The following is a 19,827-nucleotide window of genomic DNA, read 5'->3' on the forward strand; positions in this document are numbered from 1 at the left end:
AGTTTTAAGTTGACGAATTTATTTATCGCCATCAACTCACTCCTATGTCATATTTTACATGTAATGTACGCATCAAAAGTGCCATCTATATGCCTATTTGAATAAAGAAATATTTGACTTTGACTTTGACTAATGTAGGTACACATCAAAAGTGCCACATATTGGCCTAATTGAATAAAGATATTTTTAAATATTGGATCGTAGCTTGCGTTACTTAGCAGAATTCCACGATATATTGTGAAAATTAAGCTTAATTTGCTATACGACGATGTACCTCCTATGCACGTTTCGCTCCGAAACCGGAACATCCTCAGGAGATTTTGACTTTAGAATGATTAATTGTAAAGTCAACATCTCCTGTGCGTATAGGCCGTATAGTACATTGCCTAGGATCTGTTTGGTGTGGATTTTAAAGATTGAAGAAATTATACATACAGATTCTTCTGCTTTTCGCGGAAATTAAGGTTAATTTTCTTAATATAAAGATATTTTTACTTTGACTTTGTCTTTACCTAGGCATAAAATATCCTGCACATACCTTTAATTAAAATTAAGAACAGATTTAATTAATTGGTACTACATGTTCCTCGCCTTCTTAATTCTGTTTATAATGAGCACCGAAATCGATTTATTTTATGGTAATATGAAACTGTTGAATGTTAGGTAAACTTAATTTTCAGGTATAGATTGCTGCATTTTTGCTGGGTTCTACCAGATACCCTTGTTTATATAGAACTTACATGTGGTAACCTGTTATTTAAGTTTTATCTTACGCCTTATTCTACCTTTGTAGAGAAAACGACACTAACAATAAAAAAGGTAATTAATACAAGAAAAAAGGTATTTAATACACTGAAAGTTTTATTATAATGCATTACATAGTTATTTCATTATAGGACTACCAAGCTTTACTGAATATAAATATATGAGATTATTGTACAATTGAATCGATTACATCACCGGAATGAGCTCGACTTATAGCTTTAGCTATAAGTCGATCAAAATCTCGACTTATAGCTAAAGCTAATATACATTTTAATATTTATACGTTGTCAGACAGGTATCAGAATAAATGAGAATACCCAAACAACGAGGATCAACATTCAAGAATGAGCAATAAGTAGCTTCTATGTCTGATGACTTAATGAAGAATGAAGCTTTGCAGTACGTAAGTTGACGTCAAAATGCAGATGTGTCAGTAAGGAATGAGGAGTACGACGATCACAAAATGGATCCACAGGAACTAGTGCCGTTAGAGAGTGAGTTAATTTTACAAATATTGATTTATTTTAACTTTCCTCTTATCTTGCCTTCCACGCATCGCTAACTTCTATCATTGGCCGATTAGTGCAGTGGGCAGCGACCATTGTTTCCGAGTCCAAGGCCGTAGGTTTGATTCCTACAACTAGATAATGTGTGGGTGATGAACATGAAAGTTCTTCAGTGATAGAGTGTTTATCTATATATCATAAGTAGTAATGTACATTATTCATAAACATATTTATCAGCTATTTAAGTACCAATAAAACAAGCTACACTTACTATGGGGCTAGATGGCGATGTCTGTATGTTGATTTTTTTTTATCTATTACCATTTTTTGCGTCGGTAAGATGAAAGTAAGAAAATAATGTATTTAAGTATATAATGTACTTGAGTAAATAATGTACTTAAGTATATAATGTATTATTTTTTTTTTTTATTTATTTATTAAATGTACACCAACAGCTTGTTCACAATACATAGTAAAGAAAAAATACAAATATTTTGTTTGTAATCTGTGTGACTAGCCACTTAAAGGTGTGCACAGCATTTACTACAAAATGACGGATATTAAAACTACAAACTATAATAAAAATACGAAAAGTGAAACAAAACTAATAATACAATAAGAAAAATAACAAATGAAAACTAAAAATTACAATCCAAAAGTGCAGTTCGGATTGCTTGACAAAGCAGAAATAATAGCACGTTTAAAAACCTTTGGCCTTTGACAAAATAGATCAATATTGTTATTTGCGCGAGTAATATACACGACTTAGGCGATTTAGAGCTGCATTCCTACCCAAATTCGTTCTACCGCTGTTTACATAAAAAGTTTTGCGCGTAGCAACTCTTGGTAATTTTTTCTTAGCAGACAATGATGAAAGGGTATGGAAAAGTTCAGGAGCTTCCAAATTACCATTTACGAGCTTCTGTAGAAAATTCATATCAGTAATGCACCGTCGTCGGTCAACTAGGAAAAGCATATGGAAGTGTTTCAGCTTAACCTGGTATTCTGAACGATCAACATCAAAAACTACCGCCCGGTATCTATACTGTCCGCTTTTCCTAAAGTGTTCGAGTCTATGATCTGTCCTTTGGTTGATTTCCATTCAAAAAACTTCTTGACTGATGTTTTTTTGTCTCTGACATCTCAAGGTTGGTCGACTCTCGAGTCCTGGTTGATGCTCTTTATACTGATTTTAGCAGTGCATTTTACAAAGTAGATCATAACGTATTGTTAAGGAAACTCAAACACTAGCTAGCTAGTCACACAGATTAGAAACAAAATATTTGTATTTTTCTTTACTATGTATTGTAAACAAGCTGTTGGTGTACCTTTAATAAATAAATAAAAAAGTGTTATTAGTCATTCATTCATTTATTTCCTTTGTTGATCGGCAAAACACACTCCATACGCCCCAGAACTTATCGTGGCTAGTGACCGGTCCTCTACGATTCCGTGTAATAGAAACCTAGCATATTACACCATCCATCCACCTCTTACTTGGTCTTCTTCCACTTTTTCTTATTTTTATTCCATTGCCTAGTGATAAGTGATGATGAAATCGAAATTGGTAGCGGGATAACCTGTCAGGAGTATGGCAGTTATACAAAGCCCCTCATCGGTTTCGCGACATTACACGTCTCGGAACGCTAAATCTCTTTCTCTGGAATAATGATGTTACTCCAGACAAGGCCAGGTAAAATTCAGAAATTATAAATTACCCTGCCGGGTATCGAACCCGGAAACTCAAACTTGTAACGCACAGTCCTCTTCGCGCCGCGCCAGGGAGGTTAAAAAGGTCGTGCATACAAATTGAAGAAATAACAAATTGCACTATTCAAATGTACCTCGTTTTCGCGGTTTATACTAAAACTCAATGTTTATTTTATATTATTGACTTGCGCAAAGCAACTTTGTGCATCTCTTACGCACACTTTATCTTCTCCACCGACTCACTTCTGTTTGCCGTCACCTCACTATCCAGACATTTTACACGCATATCGCCTCTTTCCCACAGTCCACCTAACGCTTACTTGGTCAACTTCTATGTAAAACCACATAAATATCTAACCTTCTTCTGCAGGGCTCTAGCTGAGCGCCACGAGAGAGTTACCTATTATCTCGTTTATCTCTAAAGGAAAAATAGAAATACTTATCACGTGGCGCGCATGCTAGCGCCACTGGTAACGTTATTTATTTCTATCTAAGAATTCTAAACTCTTATTCTTTATTCCAGCCGGCCTCCCTCGGCCACGCCCTGCCCGACAGTTCAGCCAGCTAGCGTCCCGGTCGTGCTATAAGGTCCCGATCAGACTGTGCCGGCTTCTACTTCTGATGATCGTACTACCCAGCTTGTTTATATTCGTACCGCTTTATATGAGGTAGGTTGAAAGATACTTTTTCCTTTGTCGATTAACTAAGTTTTCTTATTTAGACGGTAGACATAAGAACGGTAGGTAAGAAAAGAGAAAAGAGCACCAAACGCAGAATTTATTTCAGATAGACTTCTTTTTTTATTCCACTACAAGTTAGCCCTTGACTGCAATCTCACCTGTTGCAGTCTAAGACAGTAGCGGGCCAACCTGTCAGGGAGTATGGTAGTCATACTCCTTAGTCGGTTTCTATCTGACATCGCACCGGAACACTAAATCGCTTAACGCCACAGCCAGAGCAAGAAATTATAAAACCAATAATTGCCCCTGCCGGTAATCGAACCAGGGACCTCCTACTTAAATTCTCAGCGCGTACCGTTGCACCAGGGAGGTCGTCTAACCTCCACGGCGCAACGTACCTTATGGTAAGTGCTATAAACAAAACCACACTTCGCAGGTTATGCAAGGAACAAGTCCTGCAACGTGCCCCCCTTCTGTCAATTTGTGGCGTAGGTGTTAAGCCTCATGTGCCTGAAATTACACCGGCAATCACGCCCTATAGACCGCAACACAGCATTGCAACAATGCTACTAAGCGGCAGAAATAAGCGTGGCTGTAGTACTACCCTAGACGAGCTCTGCCACAAAAAGCTCTACTACTACTAAACTACTGCTACTACTCATCATCATCAACACCATTACCAGCCGACTACAGGTCACAGGTCTCCTCCCACAATGAGAAGGGGTTAAGGCCGTAGTCCAACAGGCTGGCCCCGTGCGGATTGACGGACTCCACACACCTTTGAGAACTTTATGTAGAACTCTCAGGCATGCAGGTTTTCTCACGATGTTTTCCTTCGCCGTTGAAGCAAGTGATGTTATAATTGTTTAAAACGCACATAACAAAAGTTATAGGTACTTGAAGTCCTACCTACTGGGGTATCACCGCTTAGGTATAGCTATCTGCTGTCTGCATCGCCAGCCGAGTGACTCTACACCCCATCTCTTATGAGGCCAATAGTAAGCTACGTTTCAGAGCCATAAGCCTTCACTGTCCACACGCACTGTTCGAAGAGTTTTGTTTTCATTTCGTTATAATTTTATATTACTACTAGTAATTTTTATCTGGCAGGTACCGCATGTTCCCGAGCCAAATGTACCCCATGAGCATGACAGACATGCGGCTGATCGACAGTAAGATATCCCCCACGTGGTGCCAGGTAGGTCTGTACTCCTTGTTGTGCCTTTTGCATCTATAGCTCTATGAATGAATTAATGAATGAATGAATATACTTACACTACACACCACAAAAAGAACAATAATAAAAGTGTGTGCGTGTAACTGATGAAACAGTAAAATGTTTCTGGGGTCCGCCATTTTAATATTCATTATTTCTTTTTATTGTATTTAAAATTCATTAATATTACTTTCACATTTTATAAATATTATCGTTTGTTAAATAGAATAATTGAGAGTAGAAAATTGATGGTTAGATCAGCACATGTCAATATAAACTTGACATTGAATATTATAGAATGCCGCAATCGTCAGAAAATGTATTAATAATTTATTTATTACATAGGTATATTTAGAGATTTAAAAGAAAAATTAAGTTTAAAATATTCTTTTTAAACCTGTTGAATTTTTATTCACTTTGCTATTCACAATTGATCCGTTTGAAAATATTGGAAATAATAATCCTAATTGTCACTAGCTGGCTAATATTCGGCACGTATAAGTCAAGAAGCGTGGAGTATATGACATATACTTCCATAAAGACCAATCCAAATTATTATTTTTAAATAGCGGAAACTACACAGACGTCTGACGTAAGCGTTACTTCCGTCAGAAAAAATCTGAGTTACTCCCTAGTCGCGCCTACAGAAGTTTTACTTCAAAATAAATAAACATAATTACTATACAATACACAATTACAATACACACACTTAGCCCCAAAGTAAGCATAGCTTGTGTTATGGGTACTGATGGTAACTGATGAATAATTTATTGAATAACATACATAAATAATGCTTTTAAGGCTCATTATCTCGCTCAATTATTTATGTATTTATCGAATGTTAATGTATGTATTAGTATATTTACAAATAGCATCGTTGTATTTGTGTATTCTGGTTTATGTGTAAGTATATTGTTATTCGTATGTATGTTTTAAACACCATCTTTTCGTTTTTCTTTTTAGTTTTCCTAATCCTAGGTCGCCTTTTGTATCCTACTTCATTCTAGAAGCGTAAAAATAAAGAGTATTAATAACATAAATAAAAATGAAATAAATAAATAAATATAATTATTTATCTTAATATATATAAATCTCCTGTCACGATGTTTGTCCGCGATGGACTCCTAAACTACTTAACCGATTTTAAATTAAATTGGCACACCATGAGCAGTCTGGTCCAACTTAAGAGATAGGGTAGCTTAGATCTTTAATTATAGTCGCAATTTTATTTTATTGCAAATTATTTGTCTATAATTAATTGACAGTCACATGTTATATATATATACTACTAGACTCATTTAAGGCTTAGCGATACTGAATACTTTAAAAACAAAATCTAACGCAGACGAAGTCGCGGGCAACAGCTAGTTTATTATATATATTAACCTAGACACTGAAAAACATTTATCACACAAACATTTTTCCAGTTGTTGGAATCGAACCCACGGCCTTCGACTAAGATAGCAGGGTCGCTGCCCACTGCGTCAATCGGCCGTCTGTTTTGACTGAGCCCGCAGAGGCGCCCTGAGTCAAGCTTTTTTAAATCTCAAATGCATATTATTTACATAATTAGCATTTTATACATTTATTTGTATTGAACTAGGTAATTAGTCGCAGGGCAAATATGAACCAATACGCATTTGTATGGTAGAGTTGCGTTAACGATCCATTCGTTGTGGATTTAAGTACAATAATAACCTATTTGTTTCGTTTAATATTAAACGGGCCTTACTTATAAATATATAGCTGGAGATTAGTTATACAATGCTACCTCCCAACCTGTTTAATAATTTGACATTCGTCTATAAAGTTTTTGTAATAACCATTCTTTGATTTTTCTATTATTGTGAGAAAATTAAATTAATACAAAACTATGAATGAAAATGCAAATATTATTTCTGCAAGTCTTTCTGTACTAAAAGCCAAAGTTCAAAACCCTCTGTATGTTGTTAAACGCATTCAAATAATACTTGCTCTATATTTGAATATCTTCGACGGTCTTATCGAGACGGGGTGTCGCTTGATTCAGTGATACGCGTTATCAGCCAACCGAATGTCTGTTTGTTTATAATGTGTATAACAATTTTAATGTTTATTAAGTTGATACACAATTGATAGCAACTGGGTTAAACCGGATACACTTTCAAAACTAAAAGTAATTGGTTCACCTTCTAAAAGTTTCAGCCTTTTATTAGAATATCACTCTTGCAGTATTTTCTTCTATTCGAGGTGAGCGTAAAATTTAATACCAAACAGACTTTGCGTAGTGGTGGGCGATGGGCCTAAAATTTCTTTAGTCTACCGTACTTCTATCGCTTAAAATATTATTGACGTTTTACACTGTATCCGTATACAAAGAAGAAGAAGGAAAGAAGAAGGAAAGTATGTGTAATAAACAGTCATTTTTAGATAATATTTTTACAACCGAAGATTGACCCTGGTCTGGTGGAGGTTACTGTTACATTGAGATTGCAGTCAAGGACAATCTTGATATGGAATAAAAAAAAATTTGATGTGTGAATCGACGATTGTGTATTTCTCCAATAACCTACCGTTGTACCAACCAACCAACCTTCAACCAACCTGTTCTTTTTTAAGTTAGAATTTTTTAAGGGCGTTAGCTAGCTTTTCCGAATGAAAAAAAGTTGAGCGCGCAGGCGAAGTTAGTCTCTAATTAATGAATTATTTCAAGTACTAGCTTTTGCCCGCGGCTTCGCTCACGTTAAGTTTTATTTTTGATTTGTTAAATTTACTACAAAGGGTTAAAAAAAAGGTCTTGCTGCTTATAGAAAAATATGAACGGAAATTACTTAGAAAATCAGAAACTTTCATATAAATTTTGATCCCCTATGAAATACGTATTTCTTTATTATAAATCGAAAACCTAAAATCAAAGTTTAATTGATGTAGCTTGAAAAATAAATTGATAAATGAAGAATTTTTTACAAACTTTCATCCCATATTTAACCCTGATGGAATTTAAAAAAATCCTTTCCTAGCGGACGCCTACGTTGTAATAACTATCTGTGTGCAAAATTTCAGCCCAATCCGTCAAGTGGTTCGAGCTGTGTGTTGATAGATCAGTCAATCAGTCAGTCAGTCAGTGACCTTTGCCTTTTATATATTTTGATAATATACAAGTTATCAGCTGCTCAATAAATATTTTACGCAAAAAGGGTAGGTTAGGTATACTTTCGAAAATTTGTGCAGTTATGCTGATAATGCGTTTGGTGAAAATAATTGGTCATATACAATTACCAATCAAGTAATCGGTGAGTACTAAAGCAAAAATGATAACTTTTAGTTTTTTAATCGATGAAGTGCGTTTGAAATAAAAAAAATTATTTTCTAAGATTACGTTGACGAAACAGAGACAACTATTGCAATAGCTTGGACATGGTAATTATTAATGATATTATCACTCGCGTTTAGATGTAATTAATGTTTTAAAAGATAAAATTTAATTTAAAAAAAAATTTAATTACCAATTTTTATGACAATCGGTTGAACGGGGCGGAAGTCGATACTTGACAGCGCCGCCTGGTGGGGAGTTACATCAATTGACATAGCATTTTCTTTTTCTCCGAGGAAAAATACATGGTCATACCAATTTTTATGACAATCGGTTGAACGGGGCGGAAGTCGATACTTGACAGCACCGCCTGGTGGGGAGTTACATCAATGGACATAGCATGTTCGTTTTCTCCGTGGAAAAATACATGGTCATACCAATTTTTATGACAATCGGTTGAACGGGGCGGAAGTCGATACTGGACAGCGCCGCCTGGTGGGGAGTTACATCAATGGACATAGCATGTTCGTTTTCTCCGTGGAAAAATACATGGTCATACCAATTTTTATGACAATCGGTTGAACGGGGTGGAAGTAGATACTTGACAGCGCCGCCTGGTGGGGAGTTACATCAATGGGCATAGCATATAAACCTTCTCCGTGAAAAAATACATAAGCATACCAATTTTCATAATGATCGGTCAAATAGTTTCTGAGTTTATCGATGACATATATACAAACATCCTCTTTTATATATATAGATTTTGTACGTAGTATTTGATATCGTCAACATATCAAAAGAAAACAATAAACCTGAAATTAAATACAACACCAAAAAATATATTTTTGAATATATAAAGTAGTTTTAGAAGCTTTCATAATAATCACCATCATCATCTTCTTCTTCAACCCATTACCGGCCATCATGGCATCTCAGAATGGGAAGGGTTTAGGTCGTACCGCACCTCTAACTTTTCGGATTGATAGACGTCACATTTCCTTGAGAACATTATGGAGAACTCTCCGGCATGCAGTTTGTTTTCCTTCGCGGAGAAAGTGATAATTGCTTAAATTAAAAACGTACATAACTCCGAAAAGTTTGGAGTACCTACCAGGGTTTGAACTCTGTCCCCCCGAAAGAAAGCCTTACCTACTAGGCTGTCACCGCTATCTTTACTAACCATCTAATATCCTCGCTATACAGACGCAAGTGGTGAAATCCAACGCAACGTTCAACGCGTTCGTGGTGCCGGGCCCCCCAGAGCTGATGGAGGAGCTAGTGCCGGTCTCCATGACACGGGAGTTGGAACTAGAAGATGACATGAAGGAATACTGGGGGTTCTACCTGCTACAAGGCTCTACTGTCACCGTATCAGCGTGTGTCAGGTATTAACCACAGCCCGCCCTCACGTGGCGATAAAACTATCAGCTAACTGATGCCCGCAATGTTTTTCGATAATATTTCGGAAACCTTATTCCCATTGGACCATTTGTTTGGGAGCTACGATGCCAAAACAGACCCTCATACCAGTGGCGTGCATAGAGGGTAAACACAGGGTATGCAGATTATATAAAATGAAGAAAATCTCCAGTACCAGTTATAAAAAACTTAAGGAGAGGCATTGAAAGACTTGTCCTTTTGTATTTATAACTCATACTGGAGATTTTCTTCATTTAATATCATCTGCATACCCTGTGCATACCCTCTATGCACGCCACTGCCTCATACACATGTTATACTTGTCAAGCATCATTATGCGTCGGGGACTAAAAGACAATTTAAAAATGAATGCAGACTCCTGTTTAATGAACATCCTTATCCCTCCAGCTGGCCAGGCGCGTCCCTCATCATGATCAAAGGGTACAAGCACTTGCAGGAGTGCGCGTACATCGGGGACGACTCCTCCGAGGAACTGGATGAGCTCATGGAGAACTACAAGCTCGGGCTCATGAGTAACACCACCTTACTGGACAAGATCAACAAACTGAACAAAGAAGATGGAAAAGCCAATGACCCCGGTAAGACTCTACATACGTCTTAAATATATGACCACCAATAAGTAAGATTGAATGAATGAATTATTATATTTTTATTACACACCACAAAAACTACATAAAAAAAGAAAAGTATAACCAAACAACGTATACAATTTGGCGGCCTTATCGCTTCATACCGATTTCTTCCAGGCAACCAATGACGAAGAAAATAAATACAGAAAATAGGAAGGTAATGCATATATACATATACACATAAAAAAATATTTCATTACTTAAATAATTATATATAAGTAATAAATATATACATCGATACTACTACTACATTCAAATAAATAAATAAGTAACTACCGATATAAATATTTAAAAGTAATATAATAAATTAAATATAAAACAAAATAAATAATTATCCTCAAACATAAATAATAAAAATGAAAAAGGGAGCAGTTAACTATCACGGGTCATCATCGGGATTGAGACAAAAACTAATCTTTCACAAGTTTGATATTTTCTTTATTGCTTGTGATCCCATTTCTGATATTTTGACGACCCCCCTTGCGCAACAGTGTGTGCTGTGAAGTAGGAGGTCCCGGGCATTTTATAATTCCTGAATTTTCTCTGGTCTGGTCTGGTGGGAGGCTTTGGCCATCACTAGTTACCAATGTACCGACAAACATACAAATAAGTATAATAGAAATAAATGGTTGGAGCGTATCTCTACCAAAGACCCAGCGATAGTCAAAAGTATGTAGATAAGTATGTATATAACCAATACTGTTATTAGTAGAGAGGTCTGTGAAGTTAATGAGCAATTGATTGTATTGTCTACAGAACAAAGAATGCACATTGATCACGTGAAGAAGTTATCTAGTTCAAATAGTTCTAAACGAGTAGGTATAATATTATTCCGATAATATTAGCCCTAGTTAGAGACTGTATATCTCGCAAGAGTCGGTGGTTTTCGAGTACCAAACAAATTTAGAGTGACGTTAGCTAAAAGTAAATGGACGAAATGCTTCCTGAAAAAAGTTTGGCTATACTTCCTTAATCTTTAAGGCCATCGCAACGACAACAACTTATTCCAAAAAAATTAAAGTTCCTAACTCTTACGTCCATATATATCTTTGAAATCCCTATCCCTATCCCTATCCCTACTAATATTATAAATGTCAATGTAAGTTTGTTTGTTACGCTTTCACGCAAAAACTACTTAACTGATCCTCATGAAACTTTGTACACATATTCTTGGAAGTGGTAGAAGTAATATAGAATACTTTTTATCCCAGCAGTAAGCTCGGTTCCTTTGGGAGAGAGGATGAAAGTGTTTGTAGATTTTACACCATAACTCCGACAAATTATAACCGATTTAAATAATTACTTTTGTACTATAGAGGTTATAATATGTGTTTAATTTTGCCCAAACTTTGTGTAGATCTAATAAATGTGGTTGGAGATAGAGGACAGAAATCCTCAGCGGACAGCAGCAAACCCCTCATTTAAGGCTTAGCGATACTGAATACTTTAATTTTTTTTAGAACTACAACTAAAATGAATGCCACATCTTAAAACAAAATCAAACGCAGACGAAGTTGCGGGCTATAGCTATATTAATATAAATTTTAAAGATATATATATGGACGTAAGAGTTAATTTCTAATGAAAAATATACAATACACATATACACAGAACACAGAACAGAACGGCTTTTTCCGGAAAAAACTAAAAATAAATTAAATGCCCCCTGTTGAAAATTAGCACTCCACAAGCAAAGTCCATACGCAATGTCTATAAAAATATTTAACCATCTGCAAGATTTTATTAGGAATACTGAAAATGAAAATGAATTTAATATTCAAAAAAAAACCTCATAGAGCAATGCTTTTGTCCCGTAAATGATTTTTTTGATTCCGAGCATCCCCAATAAGTTTCTTCAAGTAAATATATTTTATGAATAATAAACAAAAATACATATACTTATAACTTGGAAGCAGAGCAGTCAGTATATTCTCATACTTTAAAGAAACCTTTTCACTATCAGGATATTGTATTTTTTGATCATTGATTGAAATTCGTTAACCATGATAGATCATCTTCATAAAAAATACTTTATTATTTTTCAGGAACTATGAAAAGGCATAAACCAGGGGTATCCTTCCACGACCCTAATCAAACCGCAAATGTAACGTCCTCAGACAATGTGCCCACCAATGACGTCACGGATCATGACCCAAAGGTAAATCCCACATAATTCTTATGTCCTACGATCACAACTGCAGATTACGATGATGAAATGTGAACTCACGAAGACCCTACAAAATTTTCCAAAAATATTAATCGTTATCATCATCATATCAACTCAATACCGGCCCACAGACATGTCTTTGACAACATATAGTAACATATAGTAATCTCAGGCATGCAGGTTTCCTCACGATATTTTTCCTTCACCGTTAAAGCACGTGATATTTAATTGCTTAGAATGCATATAACTTAAAAAAGTTAGAGGGCGTGCCAAGAGTACTCCCCCCATTTTTGTTTCGTTTTAAACAGGGTTTTTGTTAACTTAACACGCAAAATAAGTTCGACAAAGAATTTTCACTCTAGTTTTTTTATCTGCATTTGGAGAAAATATCAGTCGCAAATACACTCGCTATGAGACTGATAAAAAGGCACAACGGCATCGCTGGCAACTAAGCCACAGTTGGCAAAGCACACGGGCCGCTATTGCCGCAGAAATTTTGCCAGTTCTGTAGTTATGTGCATTTTTAAAATATTTTATTTATCTTCACACCATAGGAACTTCGCCAAATCCTCGAAAGATTGCACGCATTGCGACAAGCGGCGAAGACTGAATCAGCAAAGTTCTATCACCCGCCACCCCACCTGATGTCGCTGCCAGCTCTGCACAGGCACAGAGACGCGAACGTCGACAGAGATGAACGAAGATGGCTGACGTTCAAAGGTGAATACGTTTGTAAAATAACATATATAATATTTAGGGACAGAATAAGTCAAAGCAACCCAATTCCTTGCTATTATAACAAGGATTGGTGCTACCAATGGACTAGCTATAAGTGTTACGCTGTAATACGAGATTCCAAATAAAATTTTAATAACCCTAGTTTTCCCGACACTCGTAAGTCACATTCGACGATGCAAATGGGGTTTCAATTATTATTATTTGCATAGGGACAGCCAACCTTTTGTGTTATAGAGGTGAATGGTCATGGCACTCCACAATATACAAGGCTCTTTTCTCTAGCACATATTTAAGATAAACGGCACTGCCCGGTTTACGCTATATTGACCCAAAAAAAGCGCGTGACGCTGCTGGCACCATTTACTAAACGACGTAGGTGTTAAGGCGTGTTGTTAACCAAAAATGGGCGCACGTCAAGCCCGTCTGCTGCAATTTTTATTTAATGGCTTAACAATACTGCATACTGAAACCTTTTTGAGGATTTTGGTTAACTTAAGTTTTATTTCGTTAATTCTATAAAAATGAGAAAGATAGTATTTAAGATTCTTATCGCGCGCGTACTATCAGTTTGCACGTTCTGCACGTTCCAGAAGTAAAACTCGTGGAAAGTTCCACTATGCATCATATTAAACGATCTCATACCATGTTAATATTGATATTGTCAATACAAATAACAAAGTCACATCCCATTATGCCAAAAGCTATCTTGGATATTATAAACAATAATGCATGTCTACTGAAAACCCATTATTTACTCATGATAACCTTACTGAAGTTAATTAAATATTTAGAACATTACTATTCTATAATAATTGAACACTTAGTTTTAGGTTACTGTGAGATACTGGCAAGAAAAATAATCAACTGAGTTTTCTCCAAACAGAGCTAGTTACAAACAAGGTATAAACCTTGGTAGCTTTATTGATAGAATATTTTGGTTACTATGTACCTCGGTGTGGTGTTATTTTTTTTTATAAATAGCTTATTGTTAATAGAACTACGAACATATAATATTACATGAAAGTGTAAAAATTATATTTCATCTGAGGGCAAATATGTTCCCGCCAGCGACACCTTGTGGTTAAACTAAATGCTACTAATACTTCATTATTGTAAGCATATTCCTTGTCTAGGTTAGACCTATTTACGTTTGCCCATAAGGTTTTCATGTTATTAGTGGCAGTAAACGAAGTATGTTCTTCCACAACTGTGTAACTCATAATACAATTATGTATTTTATTTCTTTATTTTCCCCAGATATAGACACAAGTATCAGCGAGCAAATTAAGAGTAATTCAAGTAAAACGAAGATGGAAAGTGCAGATATAAAATCCGTTATCCAAACTGCAAGTAATACCACAAAGAATACGACAAATACGAATTTACAAAAGGAAATTGATCTTAGTGAAGAAGATAATCTTATCAATTCTAAATCCAAACATTCGATGAATGATAAGAGAACAATGGAAAATGGAATTAAGAATAATGCTAATACAAAACTTAATACGACGGATAAAGATCCGGTAAGTCTTAAGATACCATTTCTAAACATGCTGGCTTTATTACATTGTTGTTGATATGGTTATTATACCTAACGTTTATTATATGCAATTGACTTATTTAAATTAGATAAGACCAAACCAACGACTATATTTTACAATGTTTGTTTCTGAGAGCGTGCTTTAAAACTTTGCGATTTAGTTAACCTCTAACACAACTGTGAATTACATTATAAATATATACCAAAATTGTTTCATTGACACGTAAGAACAGCATTTTCTTTGTTTTAAATACACGTACCTTAAAAAAGTAGGAGGGCATCTTTTAGGCTTGTACGCTTCTTCTGCATTATTACCATCATATGTGATTGCAATCAAGTCTTTATATTCTTAGCTGAGCCTTTTCGCTTAACAGATATTAACTAATTAACGAGATCAAGTATATTTGTTTAGGCTGTTATACGAGAAGTCTTGAATTGTTAAACATTTTATTTCTTGTTAACGTTTAATCACGAAGGATTTTTAATATTTAATTTATAAAATTGATTGGAATGTTATCAGTTCACACAAAATTACAACACAGAATCTCAAGTTATCATTATGTTTTCTTAACCTTATAGCCTAATATAAAATGATCAGCAACAATTTTAATTACCAACTTTTTCTATTTAACAATGACTTCAAACATAACAATTATGCCTTCCGATTCATGCCTTAATATATATCTTATTTTCGCTTTATTGGTACATGTGCGTTTAGCACAACACAAAAAAGTATTGTACTTGTATACCTCATCAATTTAAATGATTTCCAATGATAATTCAAATAAAAACCAGGCCACGATTTTCATCTAAAACCAGGCGTTAAGAGATTAATCTACTGATCTTCTCCTAGTAATTAAAAAACGCAAAATAAGTTTTAAGTATGGAATTTTTTTATCTCTTTCGTTATCGGAGATGGCAGCCTTTAATCGTAAATACATAATAATCTTTAAACATAATAATCTTAAAAGATTACGAGTTCAAGATCGACTTTATTATAGCAATTTTGATAGCAAAGCTTTACCATTGTAAATGGCTCATATTCCATCGTAAAGAATTCGTCGGCACGTGCTAAACGCTACCGATTATATCCATTATAATACCCATATAGCTGAACAAGTTCAAAATTATGACATCTAGGTTTGTGCAGCTTATAATTTTGTGCCCCTCCGCCGTGTACCCGAGAGCACGTTAAGCCATCTTAGTATAGTCTTCTTGTCTCGTAAAAAAGAGTTAACTAACACTGCACTAATGTGGGTTGGGAGGCTCGTCATATCAACCCATTACCAACTGACTGGCACGGGTTTCCTCCCGCAATGCGAAAGGGTTGAGGCCGTAGCCCAATGCGAATCGGCGGACTTTACACACCTTTGTTGAAGCAAGTCCTATTTTATTTTAATTTCTTTAACTCGCACATAACTTAGAAAAGTCAGAGGCGCGTGCTGGCACTCAAACTCGGCCCCACGAAAGTGAAGGCGAAGTCTTACCCACTGGCTATCACCACTTCAAGTAGAATATATAATCAGTTATTATCTATTATTTTATATAAGCAGCTGTACCTTCTTCTCAGCTCAAAACATTTACAAAAATTTACGCTCTCGGTTTTCATTTTCATTTTTTCATTTTCATTTTCATTTCATTTCAGTTTAAAGTTGAGGAGTGAATTCATCACTTCAATACCAAAGACATATCTAGTACCTTTGTCAAAAATTTAGTAGTTAGATTTTTGGCTATGATGTGTAACCATCAAGTTCAGATTATTTTATTTTCGTTATCATACCAATAACCTACTGACATATATTAGAGTTGAAATGGCGTAGTAACAAACGGCCTGACAACGGACGTGACTATTTCCCTACTAGATCTGATAATCTAAGATCCCCGGATTACATTTATCGTATCACATACATGATGATAATAATATGATGTTTCTTATCTACGCATAGTAATAAATTATAGAAAAGTTAACGCCCATGGTAATTTATTTCAACACCTTTTACCACCGACTCTATTAGTTTTTCATGATTATCTACAATTTTCCAAAGTCTCTCGTTTTCTGTAATAAATTATAATTTAACATGATTTCAATTAATGCTTTCTAGAATAGTAAAGAAGAAGCAAACTCAAAAGAAGTTTTCGATGAAGTGCTGAAACAATTGCAAGGTTTGGGGGATAGAGGAAAACGAGTTCTGGCGCGCCTGCACAAGACGATGGGAGTGGCCTACCAAGATCAGGTAGGCTTTGTTACCAAAAAAGAGAGACCCTTTAAATAAGCCCCCCTACCAGCCCAGTACCCTTATTTTATAACATGATACCGAAGGTAATATTAGATTTACCATTACATAAGTTTAAAGAAAGTACAATAACACATTTAATACATTGAAGTTACTATACTATTGATAAATTTCTTAATGAATGCCTGGAAGCAAGCCGCTCCGCTTTCATCTCACACAAGATAGAACAAAGATTGTTAAATTGTAAAATGATGTTGGAAAAGAGCAACTCCTGAGTTTCTTGCCGGCTTCTCCTCGGTAGAATCTTGAACTTGAACTTGAATTTAAGCAAGGAACGTGCTTATTCTTCTAAAATATGCCTTACGTATAAAGATGCTAATTAGATTGAGTATAAATTCAGAACACAAATATCTTAACTATTTAAAATTAACGGATTTACTCTTTTTCATAATGTATTCAGCGTGTTAGGATTCGGTTAGACATTACCCAAAAATCACCTTGATAGTCACCCAATTCAAACGGCAATATTGTATTGTGTAACTGCCTCGTTGGTTGCTAGTGGTTATCATATTCGACTGGCGATTACGAGGTCCTGGGTTCGATTCCCAGGTTAGCTAGGTTAGGTTAGAATAATATGGGGTCTTTCTATCATAGAATAAGTACCAGCCCGATGTTATGAAATTGGCGGTGATTCACCCCCATGCCTCGGCGAGCACGTTAAGCTATAAGCCCTGGCCTGATCTTTCTCCGGTGGAGTCGGCTCTGCCGTCACATCAGATAATGAGAGTAAGGAATGGAGGGTGTAACTGTGTTTGCGCACACACTTCTGCACTTCAATAATATATCCTGCGTAGTTGGAAAATCTCTCTGTATATCGACCACCGTGGCCTAACCTGGAAAGTGTTTTGTTTGTTTGTATAGTAATTGTGAACGAATGAATACACTTTTATTGTATTTTTTTACAGGCTTCAGATACAGTCACGCGTAGCGATGAAGATTTGGATCACCTTCGCAATGTGTTAGTGGAAGCTATTGATGAAGAAAAAACCAGAAAACAGAGACAGCGTAAGTGCCCATTCCTACTGGGGCGTTTCCTAAATCCTTTATTCGAGTCCTCGCCTGATTAATGTAGAAATGTACAAACTCAGTGTACCATGAACTTTATAAACAGAGATGATATTACGACGCCATGTAAGCTTAGGATATAATAGTCGAAGTCAAAGACAAAGTCAAAAATATCAGTATTCAAGTAGGCCCGGCCCATAGGTGGCACTTTTGATGCGTACATTACATGAGAATTACACGGTAGTGAGATGATGGCGATAACCACATTCGTAAACTTAAAACTAAAGCTACAAGTGTTACAAACGCGTCCTGGTCTAAGAAGAAGCCCCTAACAAACTTAGCCGGGTTTTTGTTATCACCATCTCACATTGGCATTTAAAATTAATAATAATATTATAGGCAATATATTGAGATAAGTTGATAGAAATACATCTCCCCAAAATCTAACAATTACGTAATTATTGTACCCCAAGTTTGTACCGAGTCCAGATAGTTTTGAAGAACTTTACTGATACTTTTATCAGCTGCATCAAATCCTGATTAAAATATAACATTTAAAATAACGATCAATCGCCGTTTCAGAAAGACGTCGTCAGGCAATGGAAGATGCAAGACACAAACGGGAGCTACTGCTGGGGCAAATTGAGCTCCAGAAACAATTTAATGAGGACGATGAAGCGAGGGACTTCGCGGCTGAAGAGGTAAGGTATCTTCATCATACTCGTTGTTTAACCTACGATGCCTACCTTTACCCGATAGACTTAAAATCTTTAGACCGAAAATATAATCTCATTTTCTTAACGTGCCCTGTTGATAAGGATAGCTGTATTTTCCGTTGTATCCTAATGTTTTGGATCTGATTAATTATTTAGTTCGGGCATATAATACCGTTGATCGGAGGCACGCCCTTTAGTTCCGGTTAGTTTAGTTTCCTTCAGTACCTAGGACACTAAGGCTGAAGTAAAAGTTTTTTTATTATTTATTGATAAAGGAGTAAAATGTTCCTGGGACACCGCCATTTCATTTAGTTTTCTATTTAATAAATATTTTTGAATTTTTATTCACGTTGCTATTCACAATTGATCCGTTTGAAAATATTGGAAATATATAATCCTAATTGATTACGATATTTGCCACTAGCTGGCGTGTCGTCAAGAAGCGTGGAGTATATGACATACTTGCGACCAATCCAAATTATTATTTTTAAATAGCGGAAACTACATAGACGTCTGACGTTAGTGTTACTTCCGTCAGAAAAAAGATCTGAGTTACTCCCTAGTCTTGCCCAAAGAAGTTTTACTTCAAAAAATACAAAATAAATAAAACGAGTGGCTCTCAACTCTCGTAAGTAAATTAAGAAAATATTTCATTTCATTTAGGATGATCATTTTGGCAGTTGCAGGGCCCGTCAAGTTTCGATTTATATTCCGGTGAAATAAAATACAGATATTGTCGCACTTATAATTATTTGTTAAAATAAAGTGTTACTTATGCATGTAACAAATTATTTTAAATTTAATAAGAAATTATTATACATCCATAATGCCAGTCGTGTATATTGTAAAATTCATAGATGGGAATAAGTTTAAAAGAAAAGAAATGAGTTATCAAATTATTTGTATCATAATTTATAATCTGACCATGCAATGCTGTATGCATTGCATGTAATTCATAGAACTTTGAAAATAATCGATAATCAAACAGGTTCGTTAAAGATTATATAAAACCTCACCCCTACTGTGATCAAAATAATCATCCTTAATTAGGCAAAGCAGTATTTTAGTACACGCTCATAGTTTTGAAAATTTGCGCCACAGCATACACTTTTACAATCGACAGATTGCG

The 19,827-nt window shown here is 35.5% G+C and overlaps 1 protein-coding gene across 3 annotated transcripts in view; it reads left to right on the plus strand.

Moving 5' to 3' along the window:
- Positions 1 to 19,827, plus strand: part of LOC120637852 — a 29,133-nt gene that overhangs the window by 5,577 nt on the left and 3,729 nt on the right. Inside the window, exons 2-12 of one of the 3 annotated variants that reach the window (XM_039909899.1) lie at positions 1,057 to 1,259; positions 3,505 to 3,649; positions 4,772 to 4,859; positions 9,373 to 9,554; positions 9,997 to 10,187; positions 12,284 to 12,396; positions 12,960 to 13,125; positions 14,401 to 14,666; positions 16,786 to 16,917; positions 17,883 to 17,982; positions 18,565 to 18,683. In XM_039909899.1, coding sequence (XP_039765833.1) covers positions 1,229 to 1,259; positions 3,505 to 3,649; positions 4,772 to 4,859; positions 9,373 to 9,554; positions 9,997 to 10,187; positions 12,284 to 12,396; positions 12,960 to 13,125; positions 14,401 to 14,666; positions 16,786 to 16,917; positions 17,883 to 17,982; positions 18,565 to 18,683 — 1,533 coding nt within the window. In that variant the 5' untranslated portion in view covers positions 1,057 to 1,228. Of the gene's footprint in view, positions 1 to 1,056; positions 1,260 to 3,504; positions 3,650 to 4,771; positions 4,864 to 9,372; positions 9,555 to 9,996; positions 10,188 to 12,283; positions 12,397 to 12,959; positions 13,126 to 14,400; positions 14,667 to 16,785; positions 16,918 to 17,882; positions 17,983 to 18,564; positions 18,684 to 19,827 lie in introns of those variants that run through there. The other 2 variants (XM_039909890.1, XM_039909907.1) reach the window with 2 other exon arrangements.

Source organism: Pararge aegeria, chromosome 1 (assembly GCF_905163445.1).
Source record: "Pararge aegeria chromosome 1, ilParAegt1.1, whole genome shotgun sequence".
In the NCBI taxonomy this organism is placed as follows: domain Eukaryota; kingdom Metazoa; phylum Arthropoda; class Insecta; order Lepidoptera; family Nymphalidae; genus Pararge; species Pararge aegeria.